The 17,446-nt window shown below is 35.3% G+C and overlaps 2 protein-coding genes across 3 annotated transcripts in view; one reads left to right on the forward strand and one right to left on the reverse strand.

Annotated features, from left to right (window-relative positions):
* The window catches only part of LOC106154953 (neurobeachin-like protein 1), a 32,793-nt gene extending 17,145 nt beyond the window's left edge, over window positions 1-15,648 (forward strand). The window contains exons 31-58 of one of the 2 annotated variants that reach the window (XM_087007177.1): window positions 150-956; window positions 1,386-1,518; window positions 1,979-2,085; window positions 2,509-2,634; window positions 2,879-2,999; window positions 3,460-3,641; window positions 3,927-4,076; window positions 4,309-4,466; window positions 4,689-4,813; window positions 5,285-5,355; window positions 5,590-5,657; window positions 6,167-6,318; window positions 6,796-6,929; window positions 7,169-7,276; window positions 7,617-7,712; window positions 8,019-8,143; window positions 8,494-8,765; window positions 9,053-9,162; window positions 9,595-9,712; window positions 9,986-10,083; window positions 10,268-10,381; window positions 10,668-10,757; window positions 11,014-11,117; window positions 11,261-11,528; window positions 12,051-12,167; window positions 12,542-12,697; window positions 13,039-13,187; window positions 14,059-15,648. In XM_087007177.1, coding sequence (XP_086863303.1) covers window positions 150-956; window positions 1,386-1,518; window positions 1,979-2,085; window positions 2,509-2,634; window positions 2,879-2,999; window positions 3,460-3,641; window positions 3,927-4,076; window positions 4,309-4,466; window positions 4,689-4,813; window positions 5,285-5,355; window positions 5,590-5,657; window positions 6,167-6,318; window positions 6,796-6,929; window positions 7,169-7,276; window positions 7,617-7,712; window positions 8,019-8,143; window positions 8,494-8,765; window positions 9,053-9,162; window positions 9,595-9,712; window positions 9,986-10,083; window positions 10,268-10,381; window positions 10,668-10,757; window positions 11,014-11,117; window positions 11,261-11,528; window positions 12,051-12,167; window positions 12,542-12,697; window positions 13,039-13,187; window positions 14,059-14,263 — 4,464 coding nt within the window. In that variant the 3' untranslated portion in view covers window positions 14,264-15,648. Of the gene's footprint in view, window positions 1-149; window positions 957-1,385; window positions 1,519-1,978; window positions 2,086-2,508; window positions 2,635-2,878; window positions 3,000-3,459; window positions 3,642-3,926; window positions 4,077-4,308; window positions 4,467-4,688; window positions 4,814-5,284; window positions 5,424-5,589; window positions 5,658-6,166; window positions 6,319-6,795; window positions 6,930-7,168; window positions 7,277-7,616; window positions 7,713-8,018; window positions 8,144-8,493; window positions 8,766-9,052; window positions 9,163-9,594; window positions 9,713-9,985; window positions 10,084-10,267; window positions 10,382-10,667; window positions 10,758-11,013; window positions 11,118-11,260; window positions 11,529-12,050; window positions 12,168-12,541; window positions 12,698-13,038; window positions 13,188-14,058 lie in introns of both variants that reach the window. The other variant, XM_087007178.1, reaches the window with a different exon arrangement.
* Window positions 15,157-17,328, reverse strand: LOC106154957 (rRNA methyltransferase 2, mitochondrial). The gene is made up of 2 exons (XM_013529530.3): window positions 16,931-17,328; window positions 15,157-16,090 (listed from the first exon to the last, which is right to left on the reverse strand). Exons 1-2 carry the CDS (start codon window positions 17,280-17,282, stop codon window positions 15,657-15,659), a joined length of 786 nt encoding a protein of 261 aa, XP_013384984.2. The 5' UTR covers window positions 17,283-17,328; the 3' UTR covers window positions 15,157-15,656.
* Window positions 17,329-17,446: the final 118 nt, after the last annotated feature.

Consider the following 17,446-nt stretch of genomic DNA (forward strand, 5'->3'; position numbering starts at 1 on the left):
TCATAATAATTATACAGGACTTATTTTTTCAAACCCCAAGCAAAGTATTTCATATATTTTGAAATATTGATATTGTGAATTTAAAATCCTGTATTATCTTTTAGATAAAAGCATTATGTATTATTTATTAAATGGCAGATATATTTCAGGTGTTATCAGTGTTGATGAACCGTGCGGGAGCTGCTAAGAAAATAGTGCAACAAGTGGGCTGGCAGGAGACCTTGGTGACCTTGCTAACTCTCCACCCAAAAACTATTATGAGTATGGGCAGCTTCTCTGATGACATTAGTGCAATAATTAGAGACTCTGGCATAGATGACTGCAGCGCCACTACAACAGGGCAGGAGTCTGACTCCAACTTGCCAGTTGAATTTTGTTTAAATGATAGCCAAGCTGAAAATCTTGACTCTAATGGTACTGCTCTAGCCTGTCAAGGCCAGTTAGAGGCATCTGTGTCTGATATAGGCACGGGCAGCCCCATGTTTTCCAAAATGGCTGATTACTTTGCTGAGGATGCAGAGAATGACTTCGATAATGGTGCCAGTTGTGAACGCTCAAGGACTCTCTCTGGTGGTGATACAATCGATGGCGACAATGGCGACCGTTATTTATCAGCCAGAGAAAGCACTGCTAGTTTAGCCTCAGAAGCTTCCACTGTCAACCCCGAGGACAGCGTAAGTCAGATCTCCACAGAACTTCCCCCAAAGAGCCCTGTCAGTCCAAAAAGATCTCCCGCAGGAAGTCGTATCAGTGGATTCTTTAGCAGGTCCATGTCAACCAGTCAAGACGAGCTGGAAGAGACCCTACCTGAGAAAGTGGAGAAGAAAATGCAGACGTACTCCATAGAAGTTGAGCCGTGTCACAGCAAGGAGAGCGAGTTGATGCAGAATGTCCTCATCAGCTTGTTATGTGTATTGTGGGAAGGCGTGGAGGGGTCAGACGCTGAGGCGTGGAAGGTGGGGTTTTAAACACAATGCATTTATATTTGAAGATGTATAGACACCTGTATAGATTGTCATATTCTGTTGCAGAATAATGTTTCAAAAATGCTATCTAAATCCTCATGTTATGAGTAGACCACAATGGCATTCCTTATCTGTCATTTATAATTATGATCTGTGGTGTGGAAAGTACCATAGTGATATTATTTTGTCCCATTCTTCTGCTTCATGTCATTGTATAGAACACCTGTATATGTGTTTTATGATTAATATTTTTTGGAATTTTACTGCATTTACATCTAAAAAATGAATTTTATTAAATGAAGCTTGTATATTTTCCTGGTAACTGAAGTCTATGCCCAACTCTTGGTTGTTGAAATTAAAATTCAGTAAATTAAGATATTCTTGGGAATGGCATAATAGCTCTAGCATTTTTGCTTGTAGGTTCGAGGCCAGGTGTTTTCTTCCATCAAATACCTGGCAAGAAGATGTGAGCTGGTCATGGAGTCTAGAATCATCCAAAGAAAACTGATAGAGATGATGCTGAAGGCTTGCAGGACACAGCTTTTACATGCTGGTAATGATGAGGGCTATTTTAGGCATTTAAAAAAATACAGAGTATCTCAAATAAGTGCATGGTAAAAATACTGACAGAATAAGGTAAAGGTGAAAGATACTTTCTATGAATACTTTCACACAAGTTTGTGCTTATGTAATATGATGAAAAGAATTGTAGCAGCATTATGTCAGAAATATCACATATGTAACTGCAGATATTTCTTACTATTTGATATATAAAAGATAAAAAATATCAGTCATACTTAACCTATATAAATTATCTATAAGTTTTCTAAAAAATATTCTCTGAATATTTCATCACTCTATTGTAAAATAAATGATGAGCAGATCCCAAGTGCATTAGTAGTACTTTAAATCATTATGATTTTGTATTTAGTGTTGTTCAATAGCACGGAGACCAGGTTAATTGAAATGTGTACTTATCTTCGTGGTTTTAAGTAGATGAGATTTCTTTGCAGGGCAAGCAGTGGCTGATTACACTGAAAATGCAGCCCAGTTAATAAAGATTGTGCATCATTTCCTTATGCAAGAGACTCCTGACAAACTGTTGGGGTACAGCGAAGCAGTAAGTAGATATGTGTTGAATATCACATGTAAAACTACAATAATTTGCTTTCATTTCATTTACTGCATGAAGCAAAAAAATAGAAGCCAGAAGTACTCAATGCTACTATCAAAACTTGTGTATTATTCAAGGGTCAAATATGGCCGACCCACTTGAATACGTCCCGACGGGATATCTATTCAGTGTCTATTAGAGGATTGGACGGCTTAGAAACTTAGAAGTTTTGTAGTGGGTCGCCATATTTGACTCTCTGATTTGTTAGTCCCCTATTCTGAATGGGGCCTGACATATTGGAATATATAATTTTTTTTGCAGATTTAGAATTAACATTTTTTACCTGCATAATATTGTTTTGGAAGAAATTGTAATTGCTTTGTCTTCAAATTTATGGAGAAATTACCTAAACTGCCTTTGTAATTCTAGATTATAGAATCAGTGACAGCCATGTTTGATGTTCTCAATGTATGGGATGAGGCCATGGAATGGACGGAGATGAGTCACATAGGCCTTGATATCTTACTGGCTTTCTGTGCCACTGACAGTGTAGAGGTGAATATTATGTGGGACTAAATTTTATTGTATTACAGCTATGCTTTTTTTATAAACTGGGCACCTGCTTCTTTAAGTTGGTATATTAAATAGTTTTAAATGTGATTATACATGTAAGTCTGTCATTTACACACATCCACATGCACACCCACGCATGCACACACTGCATTACATGCTGGTTAAATTGGATTGGATAAGTTACCATTGACAGCTCTTTTGTGTGTTTTTCTATGTATGTTTATAGTTCTGTGCCATAGCTGCTGCTCGCCTGCACACTATCCTCCATTCAAGAACAGTTAAGACTGAAGAGGAGGCTCTCTACCTCATGGGATCTGTCAATGATGTCATTGAGCAGGCCATTACAGGTAGGACATTTTTGGTAACACAGTGGGTTAATTGCCCCTCCCCTTAAGGCAACCACTTCTCCCACAGGTTCCTTCAAAATAGAAAAAAAGTTCCAGTGGAAATAGACAGAGCCAAGCAATTTTTGTCCCTGTGCCATGCACATTACAAAACAATTCTCCACCTGCACTATTTTATATTTTACAAGAGAAATGAGGCAAACATTTTATTCTTGCCCCTCCTCCCAGTGGTGGTATGTATTAAATTGATGGTTCTGCAAAGAATGGCTTTTTATAGGGACTGCTAAAATATTTTGCTTTTGGCCACAACTCAAGTTTTATGTGTTAAATAACAATGAGATTATGCACACCTATTTCACCTTTTCTTTTTAGTAAAGTGTTAAAAATACTGATAATAATTAGGAATTGTATTCACATTGCACATTCTGGTCAAATCTGACAAAAGATTTCTTTCTTCCGTCAGACAATACTGACCAGTACTCCTTCATGTTGCCAGTGTTAAAAGCTTTACTGATGAAATGTCCCAATTTACTGGACGTGAGGTTATATCTTCCAAACTGTCCCATCACCAGCAGACCCAGCTTCTTCGATGACTTCAAACTTTATGCACAGACTGAAGAATGGAAGACATACATTGCAAGAGTGGTAAAAAATCATATTCCTAAAGAAAAGCAGGCAGTGTAAATTTTTCAAACATAAGTCTAGAGGTTATAAATTTAACAAAAAGGTGTTTTTAATCTTAAAAATTATATGTAATTTGAGTGCATCCCTAATTTTTTTTGGATGTGTTTCTTTCGAGAAATCAGTTTGTATACCGCAGTAATCAGTGAGATATGTCAGGGATGATGCATAATGAAGTCAGTCTTTTTAAAAGGCTCCAGGAACTAGTTATCCTTCATGATTTAATTGGCACCAATTCAAAACTACTAGGTTACTCAAGGCAGAAAGAAGTTCACCAGCCAGACATTTGAAGAAGGGAAGAAAACAATCACAGATTACCTGAGGAACTGCCATGAGGAGATGATGGTGGGGATCCACAAGAGGAACAGGGAAAGAGGAGAAAGCAAACTTAGTTTTGAGGTAAGAACAGCATTTCTCTTTTTGTCTAGCATACATGAATGTGTAATGTCTATAGTGTAAGATTGTTATCCCCCCCCCCCAAAAAAAAAATTGATGAATAAATAAAATGATAGAATAAAATTGTTTTCTAAGTAAAAATTGTGTGTAGCTTAAATGCAATGTGTAGGCTTTCCAAAAAATAAAACCTATCTGGATTATTGATTAACCATACTTTCTTTATTTTGGATATCAGAAAGAGATTCTTGAGCCCTTTAGAAACAGAGGCAAGCAGGAAACAAACCGGTACAATAACATTATGACACAGATGCACAACCAGCACTCATCTGTTCTTCGACAGTGGCGCTCTACCAAGAACTTCTTTATGGGAGAAAGAGGTGCATGGTCGGAAAAGTGAGTCCAACCACATAGTATTTACTATATACACTATAGAGGAAAGACGGACATTTTTGCAGTGAATGCTTCTTTCTCATGATGCATTATTGTTCACTTCTACTGGGATCAGGTATTTTTGAAGTAGTCAGTCTGATCACAGTGGTATTCTGAAACATGCATCTTTATTTCATTTCCCAACTTTGAAACTTTATTGCTAATTCATGCTTTGGCTTTTTACAGAGCCATACCAGATGTACACTGGAAACTTTCAAACCATGAAAATTTCTCCAGAATGCGTCCAAAATTGATCCAGAACTACAACTTTGATTTGCACACAGAGGCCAGCAGAGCAAGGGATAACTTAGGTGAGAATGCACACATAATAAAAGTTCCCATCACAAAGAATTTTATGCCTCCTCCACCACATCTGGTGTGAGATTCATGAGGCGACCATGAAAAATACAATATATATAGATTGATTAATATTTGGTTGAGTAAGGCTGCTATTGTTTGTGCCAGACCCAAATGATATGTTACAATTTTGAAGGATTATCAGAAAGGTCATCTGTATAAGTATAAAAGTGCTTAAAGTTTATACTTACTTAAATTAGAGCTTGATTTTAAAATAACTTTGTTTTCCTGAAGGTATTGGGAACCTGTGGGAGAAAAAATGTTGCAAAAGTCATTATTAGTAACAATCAACCTGAAAAGTTCTCATGCATATTGAAGAGTTGATACAAAAAGGAAATTTTTGGCCATAGATTCTGTTGATCATTTTGAAAAGGTAAGCAGCAAAGGGTTTTTTCTAAATCACATGAGGTTCATTGTTTGGACAGGTCCAGATCTTCAGCAGCAGGCACTGGAGCCCCACTCAGACACACCCCTTGATGTGCTGAAGGAAGTGAAGGTGTCTCAGGATAAAATAGGAGATGACAGACTCGGTGATGAGGAGTGGAGGATCATCAGTTCTGCCAGGTAAGTGAAGGTGTCTCAGGATAAGATGGGAGATGACAGACTGGGAGATGAGGAATGGAGGATCATCAGTTCTGCCAGGTAAGTGAAGGTGTCTCAGGATAAGATGGGAGATGACAGACTGGGAGATGAGGAATGGAGGATCATCAGTTCTGCCAGGTAAGTGAAGGTGTCTCAGGATAAAATAGGAGATGACAGACTGGGAGATGAGGAATGGAGGATCATCAGTTCTGCCAGGTAAGTGAAGGTGTCTCAGGATTAAATTGGAGATGACAGACTGGGAGATGAGGAATGGAGGATCATCAGTTCTGCCAGGTAAGTGAAGGTGTCTCAGGATTAAATTGGAGATGACAGACTGGGAGATGAGAAATGGAGAATCATCAGTTCTGCCAGGTAAGTGAAGTTGTCCCATGATAACATTGACAGAGGACAGACTGGGAGATGAGGAATGGAGAATCATCATTCCTACCAAGTAGCATAGCCTAGACAATTGGTGCCTTATAAGTGAAATAATGGTGAATTTTTTTGTCTTTGATTACATTGTCTTTGTCAGTGATAAGATTCCACTTCAGCTGAGATATGGAACAAAATTATTGTATTTTACACTTGAGGATCAGCATAGAGAAATATGACATTTTGTTATATTTACACAAATGTCTAACTTATGTAATTATTTGTTTGATCATAAGTCTGAAAATTGGTTAAAAATCAGTTTATTTGATGAATGTTTCTAATCCTGCTTACAGTGAGGGAGCTACTGAGGAACTGACAGGGAAGGAGAAGCTGATATTTTCAGAAAACTGTGAACTTATAACTTTAGTAGATGTTATCCCTGGCAGGCTTGAGCTAACTTCCAGTTTCTTGTATTTTTTTGACTGTCGGCCAAATAAGGAAGAAGGTGGGTGCAATGTGTTGTTGTAGAGAAAAACATATGAAGTAGTATTAAAAAAAATTGTTAAAACAAACAAACAAAAAAAAGAAACAATGATCATGTATCATACTGAAACCATATAAAAAAATTGACAGAGGTATTGGTGATAACTGTGTGCCTACTACTGAAATTTTGCAGGAATCATGCATTGCTTAGACCCCATTTCCAGAGATTAGATCGATCTACTTTAGATCGACCTAACTCCCTGGGGGTTCACGCTAAATGGCTGACCCGCTAAATAGCTGTCAGCTGGGCGGACACGAAAGTTAATTACCCCCTTACAGCTTGTAGTAGGCGGGGCGGACATTTAAGCCGGATTATCTGAAAGTAATCTAGTGAGACTCCCCGCGGGGATAGATCGATCTAAAAGCTCTGGGAATACAGCCTAAGTTGCTGTTTTTCGTTCTCAGGAATGAGTAAATTTTTTGGCACATCTCATTTCAGGGACTGGGGAAGACTTCAAACTCTCACTAGTGCAGCTCAGAGAAATCCACTTTAGGAGGTACAATCTCAGAAGAAGTGCCTTAGAGATCTTTTTAGTTGATCAAACAAATTACTTTCTGAACTTCCAACAGAAGGTAAGCAGACCACATTACTCTAATGTGTCAAAAATAGATTTAAGCACATCCAGAGGAAATTTTGATAAAGACTAAAACTAAGTTCATGATAAAACTGTTATATGGAAAATTAAATGGTGAATAAACTTTACTCAATATTGGAAATTTCAAAGGGTAGAAGTCTTCTCACAGCATATCAAGTCATACCAACTCAAAAGCCTAATGATAAGTTTTCCTACCTTTCAATCTTTTAATTTCAGGTGAGAAACAAAGTTTTCAGTCGAGTTGTGAGTGCCAGACCTCCTAATTTGATCTACAAAGTCTCTCGGTCTCCAGCTGAGCTTCTGAAAGCATCAGGACTTACACAGGTGAGACACTGAATTACAGATGTAAATAAAATAATTCATTACTTATATTATATTATTTTAATAAATAATTAATAAAAAATAAAGCAATTAACTTGGGTAATGATGTTCCAACTCTGTCAGTCAAAAAATACCTAATGCACCCACACCTTAGATTAAATTTAAAAAAGCCAAACTCATTGAATATTCTGATTGTGTTTTTATGTGAAATGTTTTCTTATATTATATTTTATAAAAGCATAATTGGAGTAACTTTACTCTATTTATATATAATTTTTTTTGTGTGAGCAATTTGAGTGTTTTTATTGTAATAAATATTTATTTCCTGTAAAATCTTTTCCAGAAATGGGTGCACAGAGAAATCTCCAATTTTGATTACCTTATGCAGCTGAACACCATAGCAGGCAGAACATACAACGACTTGAATCAGTATCCCGTTGTAAGTGGAGACAAGATTTGGATATTTGACAAAAAGATAGAATTTGGATATTTGGGTGCACTTTTACAAAATTATGTAGTGTAACAAATTTATAACTTAAGAAATGGTGACTATGAACAATACCAATTGAAATTCATAAGAAATGAAGTAATAAACAAATGTATGAATAATGTAAACATAAACACCATAGGCTATCAACAAACTGTGAAGGCTGCTACAAGGTGTCATTTTCCATGATCAAGTTTGAACACATCGTTTTTATTTCTTGTAATTCTTCAAGTTTATTTGTATTTTTATTCTGTGTAGTTCCCTTGGATATTAAAAGACTACACATCAGAAAACCTGGACCTTACTGACCCCAACATTTATAGAGATCTCACCAAGCCAATTGGGATACAGAATCCTAAAAATGAGGCAGAAGTCATAGAAAAGTATGGTCTAGTAATTTTCAAATATATAAAATATTTATGATTTTGTTTAACTATTATTAAAGAATTGTTTTTTTATACATTATGTTGAGATAGTGTTTGTGGTTTAAGTTTTTCAAACAGAATATTTTTTTTTATTTTGTTAAGATGTTTTTTTTTTTACTATTTTCTGCTGTTTAAATTGGCAAATATTTGGCTAATTTATGATTTTATACAACAACAAAGAGATAGCATTGTTTGTGGCTTAGAAGTGAAATGAATGTTTGCAATAATACCATCAAATTTTAGCCTATTTCAAAAACAAACTTATATGAAAAAAAAAAAACAAAAAAAAACATTACTATCTTCCTCAGGTACGAGCACTTTGAAGACCCCTCTGGCACCATTGAGAAATTCCACTATGGCACCCATTACTCAAGTGCTGCAGCTGTGATGCATTATCTGGTGAGGCTGGAACCATTCACCACTCTCCACATCGACCTCCAGAGTGGCAGGTTTGATGTCAGTGACAGGCAGTTCCACAGTGTTCCTGGAGCCTGGAGGACACTGATGGAAAACCCCAATGACGTCAAGGAATTGATACCTGAGTTTTTTTACCTGCCGGAATTCTTGGTGAATTCTAATGGTATGAGATCTGTCATGTTAATATCTCTTAAACGATAGAAAAATTATATCTTAGGTCAAGTTAGAAATGATTTTGAAGTAGTATATAAAGATAACTTTTTTGGGGCAGGGGGGTTGGGGGGCTGGTTGTTAAAAAAAAAAAAAAAACGGTTTCATAAAACTTGGGATTATATAATTATGAAATTGTACATAAGTTTTAAAATGTATGAACTTTACCACCGCCAATTTGGCAACATAATTGTAAGTAATTTTGCCCTTAATCTCCATATAATGTTCACTTTTTGTCAGGATTTGATCTTGGGAAACTCCAGGTCTCCAATAAAGAAGTCAATGATGTGCAACTTCCAGCCTGGGCTCAAACTCCAGAAGAATTTATATCAAAACACAGAGATGCCTTAGTAAGAAATAGCATACTTGCTTCTTTCAGTTTATTTATTATTTATCTTGAAATTTACGTTTTATTTATTTCATCTTATTCATTCTTTGGACAGACTGTCCAAATGCTTTTTATGAAAATAAGTAGATAACATAAGATGAAAAATATCATCTCCCTTAGGTTGTTATCTTGCTCCATTCATTATTTAAATATTTGTTTTACATTTTGTCTTAAATTTTTGCTGTTTGAAAAATGTCAAGCTCCTGATCATTTGAATCTTAAAGGGTAGGGCAAATATTTGAGTTTGTGATAAATAACCTTAATGTTACAGCATATAAATATATAGATATATATGTAATAAGAAACCCAGTTTGTGTATTTTATGCAATTTGTGGTTACATGTTGCTAATTTGCCTGCAATAAGACAGTAATGTAACTTTTTTCTCACTTGCAGGAGTCAGATTATGTGTCAGCTTATCTACATGAATGGATAGACCTGATATTTGGTTACAAACAGAAAGGACCAGCAGCAGTGGAAGCTGTCAATGTCTTCTGGTATTGTACTTATGAAGGTAAGAAAGGCAGATGCATGAGTCACCAGAAAACCTACAAATCATGCACAGAATGATATCTTATTTACTCTTATGAATTTGGTAACTCCCATTCAAAAATAAAAATATAATGTAATTATCTAGAGAATGAGTTTAGATGCAGTATTTGAAGGAATGATTTAGTTGAAACTGACCCTGGCAGGAAAGGAAAAGTATTGGAAATGTGATACAAAACTGTCTCCTGAAATATTTCACACATGTAATTTACCCTCTATGCGATTCATTGTTTTTCAGGTGCAGTGGATTTGGATGCAATAAAAAACCCTATTGAAAGAAAGGCTGTAGAAGGAATGATCAATAACTTTGGGCAAACGCCTTGCCAGCTACTAAAGGCAAGTATTTAAATAAGATTTTTAAACTTAATCAATAACAATTTTTCATTAATCCATATGTTTTTGTATGTTTTGTGATAATTTTTGATTTCTTAAATGGAGTATCAAATGTCAAGTAATTTGAGGCACTTCTTACTTTTAGTGATACCATTGCTGAGATACATAATTTTTGTCAATGTTTCAGGAACCCCATCCAAAGAGGTTGACATTTGAGGAAACGATGCAGCATTCTATAAGGACAGACCGTCCTTTAAGTGTTCTTCATTTTCTCAGTCACCTAAAGGCTTTCTTTGTAAAGGTAGGAAGTGAATTTGAATCAAGACCATTGGCAATTTCAAGTATTTGCTTTAATTACTTATACAGACGAAATTAATAATAAAGATAATAAAGCTAACTGCATGATCCTTTTGATTTTTTAATAAATCATATTGTTCAGAATCATAAAATAAAATGTTCAGAATCATTTGCCCAAGTTTGTCATAAATGATAGTCTCCCACAATGTTGTTTAAAAGTATTTTTGTTCATAAAATGCATCTATTGTTTCTGTTATCCCTATGTAATTTCCATGCCTTACTTTCCACAGGTGTCAGAGGAAGATGACCCCTTGATATTTGTCAGTGTACCCAGAAACCAGGCCAGGTCTTTTATTCAGCATGGTACACCTGACAAAATGGTAAAGAAAAATTGCTCTAGGATTTGTCGAATAGATTAAAAGTCTAAGTCCAATGGCTTCGCAGACACAATTTAAAGTTGATATTTGATATTTATGATTATTTTTTACTTTAAGATTTTTTGTCTTATAACTCATCATGTTGGATTTATGTAAAAAAGAATTTACCAAAATACATGTAGTACTGACAGACATATGCTTTGAGTTTTTACAAATTTCGTAAGGATTTTAAATGAATTATATCTTTGTCATATTTTAGGTGACTGTGTCTGAGCAGGGCATACTGGGGCTACATGAATGGCTTCCTTATGACAAATCGATCTCAAACTACTTCACTTTTGAAAAGGATCGTACTTACGGCATGTGAGTACACTACAGTCCATGTCTCATTCTCTCTCTCTTTTCATTCTGAAATTTTATAAGTTTTATAAGTTATGCCAATCTATACTTGTTAAAAGACATACTTTATACATAGTTGAATGTTATCCAATTATCATTTCTTCCAGTCCAAAGCGGCGCCAAGCAGGCCCATTCAGTCCAGACATCCGAGTGACCAGCAAGTTATTCGCAGCCTCCCATGATGCCAAGTTGTTCTTCAGTGGTGGCCACTGGGATAACAGCTTGCGGGTGTACAGTATTGACAAGTACAAGATGGTGGGTCACATTACCAGGCACGAGGACGTGATCACCTGTGTGGCACTTGACTACTGTGGCACACATCTCATGACAGGGTCCAGAGACACCACCTGTATGATTTGGCAGGTGGCATTTCAGGTACATATACTAACTTGGTATATGAACATGTTAAGAATTGTGTTAAAGGTACAAGGTGGCATTTCAGGTAGAGAAAATTACTTGAAATATAAACATGTTAAGAGTCTGTGTTAAAGGTACAAGTTGGAAAGAAGGCCTAGGTGCTAAATGGTTTGTTGAGTTTTGAGTGATCTTGTTATAAAATATTTAGATATTGTCTAATGTAGTACACAATTTTTTATGAATTACACAAAGTATTTTAGAACCCCCCCCCCATAATTTTATGCTGTGGTAAAAAAAGAAATTGTTTCTTAAAAATGAAAAGTGTTTTATCTATAAAGCATGGGATTTGACCTTTTATCAATAATATCCTAACTTCAGCAGCTTTTCTTGACAAGTCAGTCTTGTAATCAAGGCCCTTTGATAAAGGGCCGAAATGTTGTGGCTTGTGGGTCAAAACACTTGTAGCCTCTTTAGATGAGATTTACTTTAAAATTTATATAATTTTTTCACCATGCTCGTGGTTTATTTGTATTTTTCAAGTCTGGAGCCAGCTCAGGTTTAGACTCCAAGCCTCTCCAAGTCCTATATGGGCATGACAAAGAAGTGACATGTATTGCAATCTCAGTGGAATTGGACATGGCAGTGTCTGGGTCAAAGGTCAGTTTTGTGATGTGGTTTATATTTATATATGATATGTCAAAAAATTGATATAAAATGATGATTGAACTGTTCACGAGTTATTTGCAAAAGTCATGTTTTTATCAATTTGTTAAAAAAAGATTCTCTTGTAATTAAATTTGGGAAACTTTAAAATGACTGCATATTAAATATGGAAATGAGAGCACTCCAAGAGTACAGACATCTGCTAAGGAAAAAGGGCAATAGCAAAATGCTTTTAAAACATTAGGAGACCCAGATTTAGTTAAAATTATCATCATATAGGTAAAAATAAAGCTTTGTTCAAAAAACAACTGATTTTGGAATCCCGGGGGTTTGTGACTAAAATGTCTGTTTATTCCACTGTATTTCAGGATGGCACCATAATAGTCCACACAGTGAGGAAGGGAATGTACATGCATACACTGAGACCACCATGTGATGACCCGTCTTCTCTGGAAATCCACCAGCTAGGAGTGTCATATGTAGGACATATTATTACATATTCCACAGTCCAGCTGCCAGATAAGGTAAATAGATATATTGAAATTTGGCTTTAAAGGCATACAATATTTGTTAGACCTTAATGTTACATAAATAATAATAATTAATAATAATTTCTTAGAAATTGTGATAAGAAATAACTTTTTTGTGGCTGTAATGTGTGGAGTATTGCAACATGTTTTCTTGTTGTAGGGTAACCTTTTGATAAATTAACTCACAGGTAGAAAACACCTGTTCAAGAAAACGTAACTTATAAAATAAGGATCAATGAATCTATTAATTATACCTACGTGTATAATGCACATGTCGCTGTGATGCATGGAAATCTTTTTCAAATCAAAAATTTAATTTTCACTTCATTATTCAGAAACAGGGCTACCTTCATGCATACTCTGTCAATGGGAAGCATTTTACTACAGAGAAACTGTCATACTATATCAGCCACATGGCACTGACAGGGGACCATCTGCTGGTCGGTAACAGCCAGGGGACACTGATCATCAAAGCCCTGTTTGGGTAGGTTTTTGGCTCTGTCTGTGTTTTGAGGGGGTGGAGCTCTTTTTACAGTGAATTCAGCTTGTTATAGAGCACATTCACCACAGCGAACAAACAGATCTGGGGATCAAATATGGCAACCCACTGAAAAACTTGCCACTTAATTCCTGGTTAGACACTTAATAGATTTTTTTTACGCAGCAAGCATTCAAGTTGGTTGGCCATATTTGATCCGTGGATCTGTTAGTCCACTGTTCTGAGTGTGCTTCATAATGTAAAACTGTTGCAATGCATTACAATAACTATTAGAAATTGTAAGTGTCTTTATAAATAGATTTACAGGTCGCCTTCAATTCATCAAATAATTTAAATGTCAAAACAAAATGATGCAACCTACCTCAAAGTCATACAATGCAATCTCAATGCAGAGTCTATAGTGCATCAAAAATTGGATCAGTGTAACTAAACTGGTAATGCATGTATGGATAAAGGAGTGCCATAAAAATTCCATGATTTAGGAGCTATACCAGAAGCTAGAACGAGACAGCCAATATGTATTAGACACTAGGGTTTTGCTTTCTTTTGTAATCATACAAATAGCTCTGTATGAGATTCAGATTGATTTGAAACCGGCAGATGTTTTACTTTTTACTGCTGTATTTATTTTGGGATTTCAATGTCTTACATAGCATTTGTTTCAATTATAAGCAGCAGTCGAAGAAAGGTGAATGTTATTTTCTACATTTCTTTTATTTTAACCACAGATTGTATGGCTTTGAGATGAAAAAAAAGAGACTAGAACCAAGTTTCTTTTATTAAAAAATTTGTCTATGATATTTTATATAAATTGCCATAAACCATTCATACTTATTCCTTTACAATATTATTTTAGGCTTACAACACTGACAACTCTTCCACTGCACATTCCAATTCGCAGCATCTCCATTACGAATGGGAACAGTCACATCCTTGTGGCCCTAAATGATGGGAAGCTGATTGTAGTAGGTATCAAGAGACCCTCTGAAGTCAAGGGCAGTCTTGCTCTGCTGCAGAAAGATATATCAGCCAGACTTGCTAGATTTACTGAAAACAGTTGAGACTGAGAGCAACAATCACAGTTCAGCTGAAATTATAGAACAGGCTGAGACCCTTTTGGTTTGTCAAACCAGCCATGAACCTGCAGGTGAACGGTGGAAATCATGTTAATGGTTGTGACTGCTGTAGCTTGACATTTATCTTAAGTGCTCATAGACTGGTGCCTACAAAATAGTGATATCTCATTTAAAGTTAGCAATTCATAAAACACGTTCGTAGAATTTTGTTACCCAAGATTAGTTTTCATACAAGAATAAAACTTGATAGACTCAAATATGATATTGACTGGCCCAAAGAAGAGCAGACACCAGACTTTTATATCCAGGTAAAATGTTAACCATGTGAATGTTTGAGGTTGCAATGGCTTCTGTACATGTGAAGTGGACACCAGTTGTATTCTTCTGGTTAATTTTTTCCAGATCAACTTTATTTTTAAGCATCAGCAAGCAATGTAGATAGTGCATTATCCCAGAAGTGGTTTTAAAGGATTTATAAGGGAAATGTAGAAACTGATTAACAGGGTTTTAAATATATTTGTCAGTTTTGTGTATGAGAGCACCTTGCTTTTAGATTGAAAGTGGGAGATGTTGATTAAGAACCAATATGATAGAATGGGCAATAAATACCCAAGTAAATACTTTGTAAGGCACGAAAGTGGTTTAACCATATTTATTGTTTTTTTTCTAGCAAATATTGTACCCATTACTTATTCAACAATAAGAACAGGACACTTAAGACAACTGTAAAAAATATGGGAAAGAGAATTGATTCACTTGTGTGCTAGTTCCATGGGACCATTAAATCACTCTATGGCAAGTTATGATAAAACTATTACAAAACTGTTAGTGAATACTTATTCACTTTTGTTTAAAAACTGAACTCATTATGTTCCAACTGCAGTGATAATGTTAAGATTTATTAAATGTTTTGCTCTCCAGAGTGCTATTATAATCAAGATTTATTTCAAGAGGTGTAATTTTTAAAGGGATTAAATTTTCCCCCAATTAAAATTGTGATACATGAAATTAAGTCAAGCCATCATGTAGAAAAGGTGTTGCAGTTATATACATATATTTTTTATACAGATAAAATATGTATTATTCATGCATGATTAAGGTTGTATTGAGTAAAGGAGGTTAGGATCAAAATACATAGTTATTGTTTAACGGCAAAAATTACAACTTTATAACTGTATAAATCAGATTTGCATTTTTACAAGTCATATGTAGAAGTCACTTAAAAATGATATTAATTTTAAAAACTTGTGAAGTTTTCATCTAGCAGCTGATATTACGATTAATCCATTGAGAAAAAAATCTTGCAAGTCTCTATTCCAGAATTTGGAACTTCCTCCAAGGAGAAAAATAAAATTTGATGCAAAAATGTATATTTGTGTTAACTTTTATCCATCTTTTTACTGTACCCAATTCCAAGAAGATAAAGTTCTTTTGATTCTTTTCTACTAGCATTGGGAACCATTCTCTTCACTGTATGAAAGTACGTTTTCATCAGCTCCTCTAACGCTTTAGTTTCATTTCCATCCCACAATTTGCATACAAAATGTCCACCCTGCTTGAGAACTGTGTGAGAGAATGTCAAAGCAGTCCTTGCCAAGTCCACTATAATTTCATGATCCAGTGACTTTATACCACAAGCCCTGGGGGCCATGTCACTGAGGACCACACTGGCCTGTTTTCCCATCAAGATTTTGGAAATTTTTTGTTGTACATCTGGCAATGTGAAGTCTCCTGTTATTATCTGGGCACCAGGTAAAGGTGCTGTCTGGGCCATGTCTATGCCGATCACAAAACCAACTTCTGCTTCACTATCTGGAAAGATTAACAACAAAATTCAGACTTTTAAAATGAACACAGCAAAGTTTTTGTATAATATACAATCACAGGCTTTAGGTGTGGTCAAAATGTAGTTTTGCAGTCCCCGGAAAAGTGACAAAGGCCAAGGTGCAGTCTTCGTGGATATTACTTTTCTGAAGTCCACAAAAAATATGTTGATGGAAAGTAGAAGTCTATAATTATGTTAGTATATAACTCAACCACTGAACAATGATATCCTTCAAGATAACATTTTTTATTATATAATACAAACAATACAACTAAATAAATGTTAAAAAACAGTTTATGGCAAAATCTGCTAGATCTCCACAAAATACCTAGCAACTGTTAAGGCAGGTCAACAGTTTTTTATGAAAAATTGGGCAAACATCAGCCCAAATGTGTCATTATTACTTTTAAATTACCCCTCCAATTTTCATTATTTTTCAGTCATTCATATTTTTTCTAAAAACTTATACTGTGGGTTTTCTTTTCTTTTTTTTTTTTGGGGGGGGGGGATTAAAATATCTACATCTGTCCTCAATACCATGAACTAATCATGTTATAGGGAAATGAACAGGCCTGCAATAACTTAACTGGAAGGACTAGCTCCAATATTTAGATTTTAGCAGCCCCTAAAGTAGAGACTTGAGCATGTTTTTGCCATGTCCACAAAAATAACTTGTTATTTTTATCTTACTGCCACAACTAAATCACATTTTTCAATTCTGATGAGGCTTCTGTAATGAAATCAACCAAAGGTCCATGTAAAAACAATTAAATTCTTTAGAAATAGTTTTATATATGTATTCATATAATTATAGATGTACAAATCACCTTCTCCTGTCGCATTTACTCTTTGTACTGCAACTTGTGACCATGAACCTGGGTGAGCTCCACAGTCGATAACCACATCTCCTTGTCTGAATATATGGTTTTTGTCATCGATCTCCATCAATTTGAACGCACTGCGGCATCGCCACTGCTGCAGTCGGCTTTGAACTACGTAAGGATCATTTAACTGGCGTCTCAGCCATTGCTGGGAGCTTGTTTTTCTTCCTTTAACATTTTTCACAGCAGTCTTAAGTCTTACTGGAGTGGTATGCAAAAAATTGTCAAATAATGTATTTTTCTGACAACTAGAACGTAAAAACTTTGCTGTTATTCCAAACCATCGTGAGCTTCCCATGCTAAACACAGCATGCGAAGTGAACTATCATGCAGAGCTAGTACACAACATTAACTTTTGTTTACCAAATGTTTATTGAATGTCATCGAACAAAAACATGGTACAATGAATAAAACGTGCTCACAACATAATTTTTCTTAATTAAACAGATTAATATAAATTTC

The sequence above is a fragment of the Lingula anatina genome, chromosome 2 (genome assembly GCF_051362555.1).
Source record: "Lingula anatina isolate TDL-2025a chromosome 2, LinAna3.0, whole genome shotgun sequence".
NCBI classification, from domain to species: domain Eukaryota; kingdom Metazoa; phylum Brachiopoda; class Lingulata; order Lingulida; family Lingulidae; genus Lingula; species Lingula anatina.

Coding starts and splice junctions, on each gene's coding strand:
- LOC106154957 (XM_013529530.3), bottom strand. CDS start 17,282: ATGGGAAGCTCACGATGGTTTGGAATAACAGCAAAGTTTTTACGTTCT. Junction 16,091..16,930: donor AGTAAATGCGACAGGAGAAG/GTGATTTGTACA, acceptor TAATCTTTCCAG/ATAGTGAAGCAGAAGTTGGT.